The sequence below is a fragment of the Erythrolamprus reginae genome, chromosome 1 (genome assembly GCF_031021105.1).
Source record: "Erythrolamprus reginae isolate rEryReg1 chromosome 1, rEryReg1.hap1, whole genome shotgun sequence".
NCBI classification, from domain to species: domain Eukaryota; kingdom Metazoa; phylum Chordata; class Lepidosauria; order Squamata; family Dipsadidae; genus Erythrolamprus; species Erythrolamprus reginae.
In genome coordinates this window covers 159,430,784-159,448,596 of record NC_091950.1, presented here as the reverse complement: position 1 = coordinate 159,448,596, position 17,813 = coordinate 159,430,784, and the positions used below count along the sequence as shown (strand labels likewise).

General features: G+C 36.1%; 1 protein-coding gene across 2 annotated transcripts in view; it reads left to right on the top strand.

Moving 5' to 3' along the window:
* MYLK (myosin light chain kinase) overlaps window positions 1-17,813 on the top strand; it is a 225,589-nt gene that overhangs the window by 84,930 nt on the left and 122,846 nt on the right. The window contains exons 11-12 of one of the 2 annotated variants that reach the window (XM_070730366.1): window positions 909-1,061; window positions 16,352-16,489. In XM_070730366.1, the coding sequence (XP_070586467.1) occupies window positions 909-1,061; window positions 16,352-16,489 (291 nt within the window). Of the gene's footprint in view, window positions 1-908; window positions 1,062-16,348; window positions 16,490-17,813 lie in introns of both variants that reach the window. The other variant, XM_070730359.1, reaches the window with a different exon arrangement.

Here is a 17,813-nt window from a genome sequence, read left to right as displayed (position 1 = left end):
GTACCTCAAGATTCTTGACAAATGTATCTTTTCCTTTTATGTACACTGAGAGCATAGGCACCAATGATAAATTCCTTGTGTGTCAATCACACTTGGCCAATAAAGAATTCTATTCTATTCACATAAAGTTAATCAAGGGTTTCAGTTAAAATTAATTGGCAATCTTTCATAGCTGGCATTTTGAACTTTGTCTTTTTCTCCGTCTCTGGGCATCTATGCTGGTTAGAATGTCTCTTTCACCATCATACCATGTCTTCTTTTTTTCTTTTTGTAAAGAGGTATCCATACTGGTTTATCTTCAGTGCTCCTGAATCATCCAGAAAATTCCTAGTCTTCTTTTTAAAATTACTTATTCCCATTTTGACTTATTAGCCTTTTAATTTTTTTGTCCCTGTTCTGTATAAAAGCCTTATCTGATTTTCCCAGCTCTTTCCCCGTCCTCAAGTTATCAGCTGCAAGTCTTGACAGAATGTCTGGCAGATTATGTGACAGATGGCAGACACTATTTTAATTCTCTTTTCTGTCACATTGGTTCTAAATGGGAAGTAGTCATTTGCTAGAGTTCTTGTAATGTTATCTTTTTCCCCTCAATAAATTGTATTAAAGAGACAATAAGAATCATTCTGGAAAAGCATTACTTTCAGTTTTAGGCACTTGTCAAAGAGTCTGATGTATGTATAAAATCACTGTGCTTTTTTATTTGTAAATCTGCTCATCTACTTTATAAGTGTCCATAATAATTTATCACTGGGGCCGTTGTAAATGCTTTTTCAAAAGGTGAACAATTGTGCATAACACAGATTTAGTTTAAAAGAGTCCATATTTGAGGAAAGCTCTCCCATTATATTTTTGTGGGTACAAATTGGGAACTTCAGCAAATTTCTTGGTTTTCCCTCTGTTTTCTGTAGATCAACCAATTCAGTATGCGTGCTCTGACTTTGAAGATGGAATTGCAAAATTGACTATTCAAGATGCTTTACCAGAAGATGATGGAGTATATGCTTGTCTGGCAGAAAATGTTGCTGGAAAAGCTTCGTGCTGTGCTCAGGTTACTGTTAAAGGTAATTATGATCTATCTTTTGAGGATTGAACTAAAAACTTTAATTACTTTATTTTCTCTTTGTTGATGTTTTTTTTACTGTGCTTTTTATTCAGTGGAGATACCATTGAACTGGTCTTGTTGTATCTTTGACAGATATAGTATATCTTCTTATGTCTTAATCTACTTATCTGCTAAAAGGCATATTTGAGTTTCTCAGGAGTTTTATGCATCCCACTGCTTTTAAAAAGCCCTGCCCATGTGTTCGACCTTTACTTAGTAGCATGATATCTTTCAATCAATTTGGAAAAACATGAATGAGTTATATTTCAGTCAATTATGGTAAAACGCAGTTGTCTCCAATTGAAATTATTTCCTTCTGTACTACTATTCTGGTTCCAATGTTGATTAATTTTATAACAAACTTCTTCAGTTTGATGTCCATCAGTTACTTTGGAACCATAAATTCCCAAATTTTGACCAAATCCCAGCTTTTGACCATGTTGGCAAGGGATTTTGAAAGCTGTAACTCTAACATATACAAGTCTATCTGTTGAAGAACTCTATTCAGCAAAGATAAATTAGAATAGAGAAGAGATGGAGATTAGAATGACAGTTTGAAAAACCATGAATTGCCTCCAGGTGAGAAGCCTGAGCTAAAGAGGCCCTTCATTATTCCACTTTTAAAATTCCTATAGTCTGTGGACTGACACAGTAAGCTTTTAATTTCACATTTATCTTAATCTTGAAGCAGTCTTCCATCCAGATTCGATGAAGGCAGAAATCTGCTTAGCTTCAACAGTTTTGCAGAGTAACATACTCTCAAACTATTTTAATTAGGATTCTAAGTCTCCATTGCTTTCTTGAATGAATCTACATTCCCTACTTAGCTCCAGTGAAGAAACAGAACAAAATGGTGAACCAGGAGTTTATTTTAGCAAAATGAAATAAATCAAAATAAAAGAGAGTTATAATACTGTGTTTAAAGACATGTGCAATGTGTATAGCATCATCTTTGCAAATCCTATCTATTACTAATCTCAATCTGCAAAGCTCAAAACATAGAGAATTGTTAGGAAATGTAATTAGACAATCATGGCTATTTCTATGTAGAGAATACAAAATTTCATTTCTTTGCTGTACTATTCCAAGCTACTAATGGTTCTAGAACACGGCTGTCAAACTCGATTGTGTCACAGGATGTATTTCAACATTTTTTGCCTTTGCGGAGCTGGGGAGGGCATGGCCTGCACCTGATGCATCCGGCCTGTGGGCCACTAGTTTGACACCCCTATCGTAGAACAACAAAAATACCTTCAACCCTTTAGTCTATACACTACCTATTCAACAGGTGCAAACTAGCATGGATAAACAATTCAATGTCCTCAAGAACAATGTTTCCCAACCTTGGCAACTTGAAGATATTTGGACTTCAACTCCCAGAATTCCCCAGCCAGCAAATGCTGGTTGGGGAATTCTGGGAGTTGAAGTCCAAATATCTTCAAGTTGCCAAGGTTGGGAAACACTGCTCTAGAAGTTTTGGATTTCAATTTGCATCAACCCCTTTTATCAGGCATGCTGGCTGGGGCTAACAGGAATTAGAATCCAACAGTTCTCGATTTTCTAGGTTGTGTTCTCCAAACAAATAGATTATGATAAAGCAAATAATTTGAAGAAGGTTACCTGGCATTAAATGGCTTTAAAGTGGACCCACACACAACATTTCTCCAGAAATCCTTTGGAGCTTTTCTCTTAAAAATACATTATTGAAGAAAACAAGAAACATCGAACCCAGCCACGAGATTTTCACATTAACAGTCTTGTAAAAAGATTATTGTATATAAGCAGCTTGTACAGCAAATGGAAAATTACATTTTAAAAAAGAGGGACAAGTGTGTCTTTTTACATTCCACTGGATTATGTGATCAGATTTGAAAACTGAAAGCATATTACCAGCCCCAAAGGAGATATTCTGTCAACTGGATATTTGAATGTAGAGCATTCCCTGTTGCTGATTTGCTGCTCCTGGGAATAAAATCCTTCATTCATTACATATCTGTTAAGCTTATATTCTAAAGAAGAAGAAGGTGCTGTTGAGGAAAATAGATTCTTGGGGAGAGAAGTGAAGCCCCTTTTGAATCACGAGTCTGTTCTCCTGCAAGATAGGTTTGCAGTTGAAAATTGTTCCCTGACCTCCAACCGTCATTGGATTTGTAGAGGCACCGGTAAAGTACATCATATTTGTTAGAGGTACCAGCGATATTTTCTGTGCTGGTCAAATTTAGCAATGGCCACATCCTGTCTTTATTGCTGCAGTGCAATTTATGTGGGTTTAGACTTGAAAAATATCTGGAAATTGCCATTTGTGGAAAATACCAGGCTGCTTAACAGGAGTACTGTACAGGGATCATGTGAAGCTTATTCTAAAAGACCTGTACTAGCTGATTATTGACTCTTGGGCTCAATTTAAGGTGATGGCATTGACCTTTAATGTTGTAAATAGTTTTAGGTCCTTATTATCAGAAGGATTGTCTCTTCCGCTAATCTTTCCATTACTTAGATTAGCAAGGGAGTCCCTTCTGAAGACCTTCCCCCTCAGGTTTTCTACTGTGTGACTCCCCAGCTGTCAAGCTTAGTACCAGAGCTTGGCAGTAAATCTCCAGTCTTCAGATATTTAAAACCTTATTCAGAAATGAGAAGACTCTCCGATATGGCACAACCAAATTAAATTATCTATTATGGTCAAGGATTATGTCATACACGTACAGATTTTGCTCTTTGGGTGTAAAATAATCAGTCTTTATACAGGTTTGTAATCCAAAACTAGGCTTTTTTTTTTGTCCTGCCTTTCTGAGTTAATGGATGCCTTTTGGTGACATTGGGCAGTTCAGACATATTTAGATAATAGTCTTCTCTAGCCTGGGAACTGCTGGGTGTTGCTTTGCCAGATGTAGACCTTACACAGGTTAAGGAATACTGTATATACCTTTCACAGATCTGAACTGAATAAGTGATACCCATTTTTCAAGAACCTACTAGCTATGTCAATGAGTAGGAAAAATGTGTTGGTCCCTGTGCCTGGAAGAAACACATTGAAGCTCTGTATTTGGCCATACTGTTCTACGCAAGTTGCAATCTAGCACAGTCCAAACCTGAAACAGTTTCGTTATTGTGAGTTTTGACATAAATAAACTCCAGAGAAGCTTTTCAGGATGAGTAGTACAAGGAGAGGACATCTTGCTCCCTTCCTCTTTTGTATGACTTGTATACCAGTTGATCTTTCCAGCACCTTTCTGTCTCCCAGACCTGCTGTTTTTGAATTCAGACATGGCAAATGTAGACAATTTGGCTGCCCTTCCTCCTGTTTTACTCTCATCTTCCTTTCTCTACCTCTCTTTAACCTTTTCCTCTCGTGGCCTCGCATTTTTCACCTTCCTCCTTGCCCATCACTACTGTTGAACATGTGTATTTCAAAGCTATGCCCCAAGCTGACTGTTCTGTGCATGGAACATTTTGTACATCCCTAGAATTTATCTGCTGAACAAAAATACAAAACCATGTGTATGTTATCTATACCAGTGATTTTCAACCTTTTTTGAGCCACGGCACATTTTTTACATTTACAAAATGCTGGGGCACACCACCAATCAAAATGACATAAAATGACACCCTCCTCTCTTTTTCCATCCCTGTCTCCTCCCCACCTTTGTGTGTGTGTGTGTGTGTGTGTGTGTGTGTGTATACATACTCTTGAACCATTTCCAAAAACAGGTGAGGGCTGGTTTTTTTCTCTTATTCTTTGGGTGCTTTTTATCATATGCTTTAAATCAAGAGTCACTTCTCTCTCTCTTTTGTTTCTCTCTCTTTCCTCTCATTCTCTGTCTCAATCATTTTCTCATTTCTCTTTTTTCGTCCCCTTTTTCCTCAGTTCTCTCTCTCTCTCTCCCTTCCTCTCCTTTTCTCTCTCTCTCTCTCTCTTTCTTTCTTTCTCTCTCTCTTTCTTTCTCTTTCACTCTTGCTTTCTCTCTCTTTCTCTCTTTTCTCTCTCTTGATTTCTCTCTCTCTCACACTCTCTTTCTCTCTCTCTCTCTTTCTTTCTCTCTCTCTCTCTCTCACTCTCACTCTCTCTCTCAGCAAACAGTTGCGAGACCGGAACCTGAGCTTCCTTCTTCGCGGCACACCTGACCATGTCTCGCAGCACACTGGTTGAAAAACACTGATCTATACTACATTTCCTAGAGGGGTGTTTTAAAATGACCTGGAACCCGGGTTTTCTAGGCTTTTATATATAAGAACAGCCTTGTTTGTTCAGCTGGACTAAGCCCAGCTTAATGCAGCATTATCTATAACAGAGTAAAAGAGTTGGAAGGCACCTTGAAGGGCTCATTGTCCAACCTCCTTTTCAGGCAAGAAACTCTATGCCATTTTAGACTATTGGTAGACAGATTTCTTAAATGTTTGTAGCACAGTGGCACAAGTCCTTTCACTGATTAATTGTTCTCACTGTCAGGAATTTTTTCCTTAGTTCTAGTTTGGTTCTTGTCTTGATTAGACTCTGTCCATTGCAACTGCCTTCAGGTGCTTTGGAGAATAGTTTGACCCCCCCTCTTCTTTGTGGCAACCCCTTAATTATTGGAACACTGCTATCATGTCACCTCTAATCCTTCTTCTAATTAAACTAGACATACCCAATTCCTGCAATCATTCTTCCTCTGTTTTAGCCTCGAGTCCCTTAATCCTCTTTGTTGTTGTTCTCTGTTTCTAAAGTGTCAGCATCCTTTTTTAAATGTTGTGGCAAGCAAACTGGATGCAGTATTTCAAATGTGGCCTTACCAAGGCATTTTAAATTGGTATTAAAACTTCACGTGATCCTGATTCTATCCTTCTGTCAATGCACTCTAGGACTGTATTGACTTTCTGGTAGCTGCAGCAATTTGGTAACTGCTGGCTCATATTTAAGGAATTGTCCACTAGGACTCCAAGATCCTTCTCGCAGTTATCATTATTGAGCCAGGTTGTGTTGTGTTGTGTTCCATTTTATTTAGCTTTACTTTACAGGTTACACTTAATCTATTCCGGCAGCAGTTGTAGCATTTCCTTTATTAAGTAGATTGGGCTGAGAGCGAATGTCTGGCATCAAGTTCAGTAATCTTCTATGACTGAGAATGGATTTGAACTTGATCTCCTTGATCCTAATTCAATACCTTACTTACTCTACCACTTTGCCTCTCCATTTTGTTTTTCACAGTGACCAATAGGGTTTTCCAGACTTTTAAAGTCATCCATGTTAATGCCCATTATATATCATATGGTTATTAATTCCTAGGCCACCAATAATTTTATTGCCCTCTTGTGCAATCTTATTTGTTCTACTATATTCCTCTTCAATAAACATAAATCATTCTGCATAAATCAAACTGCAGATGTATCATAGATCTATAGTATATAAGAGCAAAGCAATTTTAGCATTTTAATTTTAATTATTCTAATGTTCCTTAGCATTGATTTTGCTTTTATGTTTTTAAAGCTGCTACACAGAGTTGCTATCTTCATTGGGCCATGCAGTAGGCTCTTAATGTTTTTTTCTAGGACGGTTGGTGGATAGCTCCCCAGTATACATCTCTCTTCACTTTCAGTCAGTTATGCCCCTGGGTTCCTTAATCAGCCTGTTTTAAAATATTTTTCTGGAGCTTGTCCCAATCTCCCCCCCCCTCCATTTTTTTAAATTTTACCATCCAGAATTGTTTAGTATCATCTACAAACTTTGAAACTCAGTCTAAATCAGAATCATTTATGGACAACTTTATTTATTTATTTATTTATTTATTTATTTATTCATTCATTCATTTTGTCGAGCATGTATTAGATAACAGATATAAGTGTCAGCGTTCTAAATAGCATCTGAGAAATAAAACAAGTCCCAGTCCAATTCTCTCAATCAGAGCTTGATTTATTAACAGAACCATGTTAGCTACGCCATTGTCATTCCGATTCTGAGTACTTCCCAGAATCCCACCTAGGTTAAGGTTCATCTTACATCCCCCACACCCACAAGTTCATCTTGAGAACCAGTCTGTGTGCAGGGGCTTATCAACTTCCTCTTCTCTTCAGTTGAGGCAGAACAAACGGTGGCCTTGGCTTGGAGAAAGGAATCTTTGGTTGTGTCTAGTAACTTTCCCCTCTGACTACTCACTACCCCTCCCATCCCCCCTTGTGTTGTGTCAGGATGAACTCTCTAACTCCACATGAAGACTTCGGCCTGACAATAAGTATAAACATGATTATGAATACATGAAATGGATAAGAATAAAAGGGAATATTAGGACAGTGATTGTAGGCATACTGGTGCTCTTATGCACGCCCCTTAAAGACCTCTTAGGAATGGGGTGAGTCAACTGTAGACTGTCTATGATTAAGGTTTTGAGGGTTGGGAAAGTAACCATAGGCAAGTAGTACATTCCAGATATTGACAACTCTGTTACTGAAGTTGTATTTTCTGCAATCAGGTTTGCAGCAGTTTACCATACATTTGTATCTATTGTGTGCTTGTGCAGTGTTGTGGTTGAAGCTGTTGTTTTCATTAATAGGTAGGACATTGTAACAAATAATTTTATGTGTTATGCTATAGCATCGTAGTTCTAAATTTTCTAAGCCCAAACTTTCAAGACTGGTGGCATAAGGTATTCTGTCGCGAGCAGAGGAGTGGAGGATTCTTCTCATGAATTATTTCTGCACTTGTTCGATTGTATTAATGTCTGATAAGCAGTGTGGGTTCCAGACAGATGAGATGTATTCGAGAATTGGTGTAGCAAATGTTTTGTATGCTCTGGTTTGCAGTCCTCCACTTCTTACATCTCTCCATTGAAAAAATGTCCAAATTATTTCTATTTTAACTTTCTTTTTGTTTTGTTTTTTAGTCAATTAGTAGTCCTTAAAAGGCAACTACTGTATTTATGTCTCCTAAATTTACTCAAAAGAGTTTGATGAGGAACTTTATTAGTATCAAAAATAACTGGATGATTTGTCATAGGGATTTCCCGATCTCAACCAGGACATCTTGGAATTCACCAATTTTTACTAATGTGAACATTCTATCATTTGCAATATTTTGCTTACCGTACTTTGATTAATCTGCTCATTTAATTATTTGGTGAAAAGCCAAGCAGCTGATAGCATATGCTTAGGCTTCCCTTCTCCGTCAAGGAGAGACTTTGGGAGGTGTACAATAAAACATCAGAATATAAAACAGTATATAAATATTAAAATGTTAGCGTTAAAATTTAGAAAAAATTCCTTATGGCAGAAATTTAATATCTTTATCTTTGTCTATGGATAATTCATGTAGGCTTCTTAGCATTAAATGTTTTTGTTAGATAGCCATAGTTCTCATAATCTTCTTATAGCAGTCATTCATTGATCATCAGGCTACCAGATTAGAGTCATCTAATATCTTTTTAGAACAGCTGCGCTGAACAGGTTATCCCAACCCAGAGATGCTGGCTGCAAAATACAGTTTGGGGGTCCCAGGTAAGATTCTCTTCCAGTTAGTATAAAAGGGAATATGTTTATGTGTTGTATGTATGTATGTATGTAGTTAGTTAATTAGTTAGTTGTGAAATTAGTTTGCTACCCATCTCATATCCAAAAATTCTGGGTGCCTTATTTATTGTGGTTATATATTTATAAAACCATAAACATATATCTTTATAGATTGTAATCAAGCAAGGGTGATACAGTAATTATTGCTTGGTAACTTTTAGCCTAACTCTGCTTGATACATAAACTTCAAAGAGATGGGTGAGTTGTGTTGTCTAATTTATTAACTTATTTAGAAAAATGTAACATTTCAACAGTCATGTATTATTTCATATCATATTGATATTAGTAGGTCTGCTTTATACAAATTAATTTGGTCCTGTCCATTAATTACAGTATGCAAATTGTTTTAATAAAACCAAAATTAACAGTAACCCAAGGCTGTAACATTTATAAACATAGAAATGTTACCATAGCAAATTTGTTTTATTGCAATGTTTAATCAATTTGTATCTAAACTTTGAGGATGCTCAAGACAGGATAAATATTACTTTTGATGATTTAGAAAGCAGCTACATCAAATCACAATTGATTTTTTGCAGATAATTCTCTATTTCTGGAAACACTGCAAACTATTGATTATCTGAAAGGGTTTAATTTTGTAAAAAAAAATATTAAGTATATCTGTTTCTATAGGTTTGTATGACTAAGGAATATAGAGGCATGCTCTACATCCAGCATGAAAGCCATTATAATTTGACATTCTACAGATATGTTGGAGCTGAGACTCTTAGAATTATCAAGCAGCATACCGTAATCAAAATTACAGTCATAGCAATTTTAAAATGCTGTACTATGAAACAAAATTACAATATATTACGTTATGGTTCATCTAATTATTCAGTCAATATTCATAAGGAGTTTTAGAATAAGCTCTGCACCATTTATAAATTACAGTAATTTTTCAAGACTTTTGGAGGGCAGACTAGTTATAGATGTAGGTACAGATAAATAAAAGCTATAGCCTTTCAATATTTCTTTTCTTTAGATGCTCCTTGAAATTGAAATTTTCCACTTCAAAATGCCGTGTGTTCTTCACATGGTTCTTGCACATTATTTACAGTGTTTTTAAGCCATGACTGAATATCCTTGGCAGCAGATGCTACATCATGGGCTCAGTCCAAATGTTAAGGAAGAGTGATGAAGTTGCATTGAATATAATTGCAACAGAATGCACAAGACACTTTGATTAAGTGATGTTCATTTAATGTTCTTTGCCCTATCCCCACCCCCACCCCAAAATCCAAAATGAAGCCCCCAGGAGTTTTTCCTCCTAAAGTATATGACTGTTTAGGATTGCTATATGTTCCTAAAGTATATTACTAACATATCAGTACATATATTTAAAACTGTGTTGCACATTTATATTTGCCCTGAATGTTTTTTTTCTAGTCATTAAACTATCTTACAGTAGGAAAGTCTTTTCTACTTAAAAAAGTAATTATGTTTGTGCCAATCATGTGCTGTCATGTGCCAATTGATATGATCCTTTTCTGGAATATTATGGTATTTATGGTGTGTTTCATCCATTTCCTACAGTGTGTATTCATATTATCCACTAATGCTTTATCTCCTTTTAGAATTTTCAATATCATTTTCTTTTCTTTTTCCTTTCTCAATTTATATGTCATTCATTTCCCAGGTTTATTTGCAAACTAAAAGTTCTTCTGTTTGAAATATTTTAATTTTGTCTTTATTAGCATAGATAATTATTGTTATAGAAGTTATATATGATATATAATAGTTGTATCTGTCAGTGATTTTTGTAAATCTTTTTCTTTCTTTTTAATTTCATCCTAAATGGTCTGCATTTTTCTTGAGACTTCTTTTTTTAAACTCTTGATTATGTTGAGTTAAAATAATCTCTAATAAAAACTTTATTGGCTTCCCAAATGGTTTTTAAGTCCATTCCTTTATTGATTACCAAAGAGTTAAGTTCGTTTTTTTCTATAGTAGTTTCTCTGTAATAAACCTTCATTTACTCTCCATTTAAAAATTGTATACTTTCTCTTAGGCATCAACTTGATAGGGTTGTGACCAGTAGCTGCCTTAGGTAGAATCTCCATCTTAGAAATTTTATTTGCAAGTTTCTTAGAAATCTACATCATATCAATTCTTTAAAAGGGTCTATGTATTTTTGAAAAATAAATATATTCCCTTTGAGTACCATACCTCTGTTTCCAAGTGTCCACCAAGAACAGATCGTCCATCATATGTTTAAAAGGATTTTGGTAATTTGCCTTAGTTCAGTTTTAATTTCTTTATCTGAAGTTCTACAAAAGTGGAGTAACTACTTCATTCCAACCCCCCATCATGCACCATTTCTCATATGAAAACATAGTCAATGCAAGTAATTAATGCAATAAACAATTATCAATCTAAGATTAACCTTCTCCATATTGCAGTTAAGAAAAAAAAAACCTGCAGAATATTGGTTGCATTTAAGGAGATAGAATTGTTTGCTGGATAGCATCAGTGGTGGTTTGCTCCCAGTTCGGCATGGCTCTTAGAATTGGTAGTGCTGGAGGCAGGACGTTCCTCCCACCCACCCAGAACGCTTTGTATATATGCAGGAGCATTGCTCATGTATTAACTGGTAGTAAAGGGTTTTAGAACCCACTACTGAATAGCATGTTTTGTATTGTTAAAGAAAAGCTGCTTTATTTATGTCTAAGTAGAGTTTTTAAAACTGACATGACCATATGTGGGATTAATTGCATTTCTCTTGATTTAAGCCAATGGGATGACAAGAGTGGATTGCCCAATTATTTAGATAAACACTGTATCTATTTCTTGCTAGACTGACTGGGTTATATTTAGGGATCATCTTGTGTATATACAAAATTGCTGAGAAGGTTTGCTTTCTCTCAGTCTCATCCTTTTGTCCAATTCCAAACATAGCAAAAGTAGATGCTCTCCCTGATGGGAAACTGCAGGCTGAGCTATGAAGAAATAGGAAATTAAAAAAAAAACAAATGCATGAATGTAATGTTGGTTGTAACACGACTTACACATATCACACCTTTTTAATGTCAAGCTGTGTTTGTGGGATTGCAGTTTTAAAAACACTTTTTGTAGCAAGAAACAGAAACCAAATGACTTTGTATTTTGGGTTCCTGTTAAGCAGCTTGTTTCTTCCCTTTTAATTAACAGCATCAAAGCATAAGTAAAGGGGGGGGGGGAGGGTTATGTCTAGATGTAGACCAGAATGGAGCTGAACTCTAATGTGGAACATTTTATTTGAAATATACTGCTTGAGTGATTTGGCTTCATGAATATTTGTATGTCTACTTCTCTGCACGCTTAACAAACTAGCACTTTGAGAGTTAAGTGTTTTTCTGCAGCACAGTTGATTTATGAGACTGGGAGCCAACACAATATTTTAATAACCATAAATGGCCAGTATTGCTGAGCATGTGTGTCTGCAAAGAATTCAGGCTAGGCATTATTTGGCTGCCTTATTCTAAAGCTCTGGCAAACAGACTCCTTTGGCCGATTTAAATCTCTTTTCCTGAAACTAAACATTAGGGATTATGATTCCCCGTTGTACTAAATTTGGACTTAGTTTATTTTTATTAGAATTTAGTGATGAGAAAATAAAGCCACACTATTTGATTAGTTTTAAATTTGTGAGTTTTCTATTATAATAGGAGAAAGGGTCTTGGCCTCATTTTCTGAAGTGATAACCATTCATTTGATGGAGAAGCAAATAGGTAACACAGCCAGCTTAGATACCGGAACCAATACAAGAAAAATGTGTAGAAAGTTGTGAGTAAGTATTAAGAAATGAATGCACACACCCCCTTCCTTTTGTGTTTCTAATATGTGCAGAGCTTTCCACAAGAATGTCCAAAAAAGTGGCCCAACTTATCAGACTTTCAGGACCTGCTTAAAGTTTTCAGAACAGAAGGACTTATGACAGCAATATTCATAGGATATTTTCAAAGACTAAGAATAGAAATTTGGCCATTCTTGGGCACAAGAGGGAATTCCTCAAATCTTTTTTTTTTAAAGCTGAGAATTTTTCTCCGTCTATTCTTAGAGATCATTCCACATTTACACTATGTTATATGTTTATCCATAAATAAAGAGTGTGGGGAAGGAGATCTGGCTACATTTTATATATAGCAGTTTAAAAACATAGAAACATAGAAGACTGACGGCAGAAAAAGACCTCATGGTCCATCTAGTCTGCCCTTATACTATTTCCTGTATTTTATCTTAGGATGGATATATGTTTATCCCAGGCATGTTTAAATTCAGTTACTGTGGATTTACCAACCACGTCTGCTGGAAGTTTGTTCCAAGGATCTACTACTCTTTCAATAAAATAATATTTTCTCATTTTGCTTTTGATCTTTCCCCCAACTAACTTCAAATTGTGTCCTCTTGTTCTTGTGTTGGCCCTCTCCCTCATACTTTACATGTAGAAGCACGTAACGTAACGTGGCCATATGAAAATGAATGAGAGATTACCTTTAAGAACTACCTATATTAGATGTGCTGAAAATTGAAAGGAGGTGGGGAATAAAAATAAATGTGATCCAAACCACGGGTCTTTGAGATATTAACTCTTTGATGAAATGCAATGTTAAGAGCAATAGAAGTCCACTGATTTGACTAAGAGATGCTAGCAGCATTGGTGGCTTCCTCTGGTTATATTGCTTAATGAATCAGATTGCTGGCCAGTCAGATACTAATCTGAGTTCTTGAAGTATATTGTTAAGCAAGTGAAGAAACCAAATTTAAAGGTACTTTTAATGCATTCCCATTTTAGTATATCAGTCCCCAGAAAGGAGAAATGTAGAACCTTGAAATTGGCGCGTGAATTAATATCCTTTCAATTTCCTGATAGTTTTGGCTGTGATCATGGGAAACTGTCGTATGGGCAGGGGAAAGTAAAGCAGAGCAGAGGGCATTTTCTACATTCTGAAAAAAAAAAGTATTTCTCTGGAAGAAGCACTCGAACCTAAATCTCTGGGGAGCTGACTCAAGGAGCATTGTATGCCACTCACAATCGGGATGCTAATAAAAGATGGCCCTTTTCATTCATGAACAAGCTGCTGTATTAAGTAAGAAAGAGCGCTGTGGGAAAGTTGTTTGTGAACTTTATGTATAATAAAAAATGCTTTTTATGACTTAGAAGTTTCCTTTTCCATTTCTAACCATACACACTAAGCATGGCCATTTTTAGATTAGTAATTGGAGAAGCTGCTTCTTGCTTTCTCATTGGAATCTACATCCTGTGTCGTTATAACTTCCCAAGGTTGGAGTGTAAAGCATTAAAACTGAAAGGAAGAGACACACATATAAATGGGGCAAGGGTGAGCGGGGGTATTTGATACCACATTGTAAAATGACAGCTGAAAATTTTTAAAAAGAATTAGGATTAATCTTTCCTGTTCCCTTGTTGAAACTGTATTTTATTAATGTTGCTTCTTTATACTCAAAAGTAAAGTATACCGAGTTCAAAAGCAAAATACACAGTTTTCAGTGTCAGTTCTCAGTGACTAGTGCTGAGTTATTACTAAATAACTCACTGATTCTTGAGCAATGGGTTTTGGAATAAAGATTGTGTCATTGGCATGGCACATTTATAATTGCTTTGCACATTTTAGTATGTTAAGAATGTATAGATTAGCCACTGACCAAAAGACAAGATTTAATGACAGCATTCATCACTTATTTGATGAGAAGAATTCCCCCTCAAAAGAACAGGATGGAAATATATATGTAATATATTTCGATGGGCTAAGTAATAATGAAAATTATTAATTAAAATCTGTTTTAATATAAATTTGAAAGGAGTCATGCCTGTTACTAGCCACAGCAGCAGAAGTTAAAAATGTCTTTGGTATCTTAAAAAAAAAGCATTTATTTATTTAATAAATTGTTGCATTTATTTATTATTTATTTAAAAACAATTATATTGCCACCCAATTCCAAGCAACTTCTAAAAATAAAACCCCAATACAAAAAAAAAAAATCCCTACTCCCCTTTTATAACGGTTTTTCTTAACTGGGTGGATAAAGGAAAGAGAAATATACTCAGATGCAGATTTGACATTCCCATACAACAAAAGAGATAGATATAAATATATAAATGCACCATCTAATACTTTTCATTTATATGTCCATAGAACATTTAAATCTTTTTAAAAATGTATGGCAAGCTTCATTGCTTAAGTGTCTTTACGTGGCCATGAAATAAATGTAGAGCACTCATAATTTTTCTTCCTGAACATCACATAAATATTATAACCCAATTAGTTCTATTAATAGCTTCTGGATGTTGAGAGCCATAGTTTCTAAGGTAGAGATGGCAGTTATGCCAACAACTAATCATATAGCTTCAAAGTTAAGTAGTATAGGGCAAAAAAAAAATGCACTAAACAATGGGCGGAGTAAGAGAAAGAATTGTTGGAATTAAATTACAGTGTGTGTAAAAAGAGAATTGTACCTTCAGCTTGACAAAAGGTAATGAATTGTTTAAGTGTATTCTTATTGTGTATAAGTAAAAAAATTCTTAGCTGGACATGTCATAAAGGCTGAGTCTGGGCCAAGAGCCCAGTTAAGCCATACTGACTAAAGCATCCAGGAACTTCTAGGAAGATATACCAGTCAGCCTAACATGCAATATGTGCGCCAGTTTTAAATACAGTACTAGCTAACTAAGTGTTAAATGAGAATAATATACCATAAAATAATTACATGGATGTTTTTATTTGCCTGAAGTTATATTCTGGAATTTTTAGATCAGGTTATCCCTTCTGCTGTACTCCTTCCTGAAAATATGAAGAGAAAAAACAGGATGGAGCTGAGCATTTCCTGATGCGGGGTTTGCGCCACATATTTTCTCTTTGCACCCTGATTAAGAAACGTCTGCCACTCGCTAGGACTGAACTCTCAACCTGCTGAGTGGGAGGCGAGCATCTTACTTCCTATGCTAATAGCTGCAAAAAAAAAAAAATCTATCTCAATCTCCTGGACATCTTTTTTCAATACACTTCTGAAGATAGTTGCCCACTAAAAACTATTTGCTGTTAGTTACATTGGAGCCAAATAGCATCCTGTAGGCAAGAATAATTGTTCTCGTTATTTAAACAAACTTTCTGGTGGGGAGGGGGGGAATGAATGGCAAAGGTCTTTTTAAAAATTTCTCAACAGTGATCCAAAATTAGGATGTGATTTAGTATTATTTTTACTTCTATCTTTAGCAAAGATGTTTAAATAATAAAGTTGGTGTTCGGTGTTCTATAAATATTTCAGAAGTTTTTGCATGACAATTAACTGAATTAAAAAACTTGATTAATAATAATAATGTGTAAATGAAGTGTTATACTTGTTCATGTAAATTTCTGATGAGTACTGTGTTTCCTCGGAAAAAAGAGCCTGTTATATTTTTTTGAACCCTGAAATAAGCGCTTGGCCTTATTTGGGGGGAGGTCTTATTATTTTGGAGTGCATTGAGCGAAACGGGGCTCCTCTTGATGTCTTACCTAACCTTTAGTTCTGTCTCCCTAACCCTAACCAGAGGAAATGGCAGGGACTGGCTGTGCATGCATTTAAATAGGGCTTATTTTCAGGGAAACACAGTAGTGTTGAGTCTTTCTACATTAGAGATGATGCTAACCTATTAAGTTGTGTTCTGATAGGAGTAAGTGAATATTTTTACAAGAGTTCCTTATGGGAAACCATTGTGTCTCATTTAAGCAGAAAAGAGGAGCAGAATTAAACTAGAAAGTGCACATCCAGTTGCAGCCAATAAAACCTCCCCTCCAGTCCTCCTGAAAGGCTTAAGTGATCTCAAAGTAATGGATGGAAGCCAAGTGATTATGGCAGTAGAGGTTTCAGGTAAATATTTGTGTTTTCTAGCAGACTATTTGGGAGACAGACAATATAGAAATAAAATTAAATAAGAAATAATAAACTGTTTGGAATTTTAACAAGGGTGTTATTCTATTTTGCAATCAAGCAGGGTTTTTTGCCATTGATTCACATATCTATTCCCTTTTTTCTTTTTTTAACTTTTTATAATTAGGGATAAAGGGAAACCAATAGAGTGTAAGGTAAATAGATGGCTCTATTGCCATTGTAGAATAAAGAAATTTGAAGCAAGGAAATTAAAAGGAATCCATGGCTAAAAATGCTAGAATGCTGTCATGCAACTTTAAAATGATGGCCTTCTTTTTATGGAATATGCTTATGTTAACTTTAATATGTTAATTATATTACATTTCTTCGGGCTTTGTTGTAGCTTGGCCAGACCCTGTTTGTAACAGTTAGGCTACAAAATTAGTACAAATAAATAAATAGAACCTTTTATCTTCTAGACCAGTGATAGCGAACCTTTTTTTCCTTGGGTGCCAAAAGTGCATGAGCGTGCGCTATCTTGCACGCGCAAGTACCCACACACATAATTCAATGCCTGGGGAAGGCGAAAATAGCTTTCCCCACTCCCCGGAGGCCCTACGGTGTCCGGAAACAGCCTGTTTCCCAAATTCTAGTGGGCCAAGTTGGCTCGTATTTCGCCCTCCCCCATGCCCCCGGAGGCGCTCTGTGCAAGCCAAAAATCAGCTAGCCGACAAACATATGCACATTGGAGCTAAGCTATGGCAATGGGTTGCATGCCAGCAGATATGGCTCCACATGTCACCTGTGGCACCTGTGCCATAGGTTCGCCATCACTGTTCTAGACCTATGGAAGACTGAAATGATTTGTGAAAACCCAGTTTTTCTACTAAGTAATAGGATTATAAGGGATGCAAAACAATAAAACACACAATGAGAAAAGTGCCCGAGAACACATGTGATGAAACTATTATTTCTATTGCAGCAGAGGCAGAATAACAACGCAGACACAGAGTTGGATTTAAAACTGGATCATTTTTAATAATTAAATTAAAATTAATTTAATTCAACCTAATATGGACCCGCAGAGGTCAACTGAATTACTTCCGGGGTGGAAATGATGTAATAAAAACTTCCGGGGCAACTTAGGGCGTAGCTCCATGCTGATCCAGGTGAAGGGGCCGCGCCCTCACCTGGATCCCAGCCATGCCATGCATGTGGGAGGTCTCGCCGTCCAATCCCTGAAAGGGAATTGAAATGGGTGAGACCCAGAGGCAGGTTCTCCCCAATTGCTCAGGCTGATTTAAAAGCCACCATGAGCCCTTGG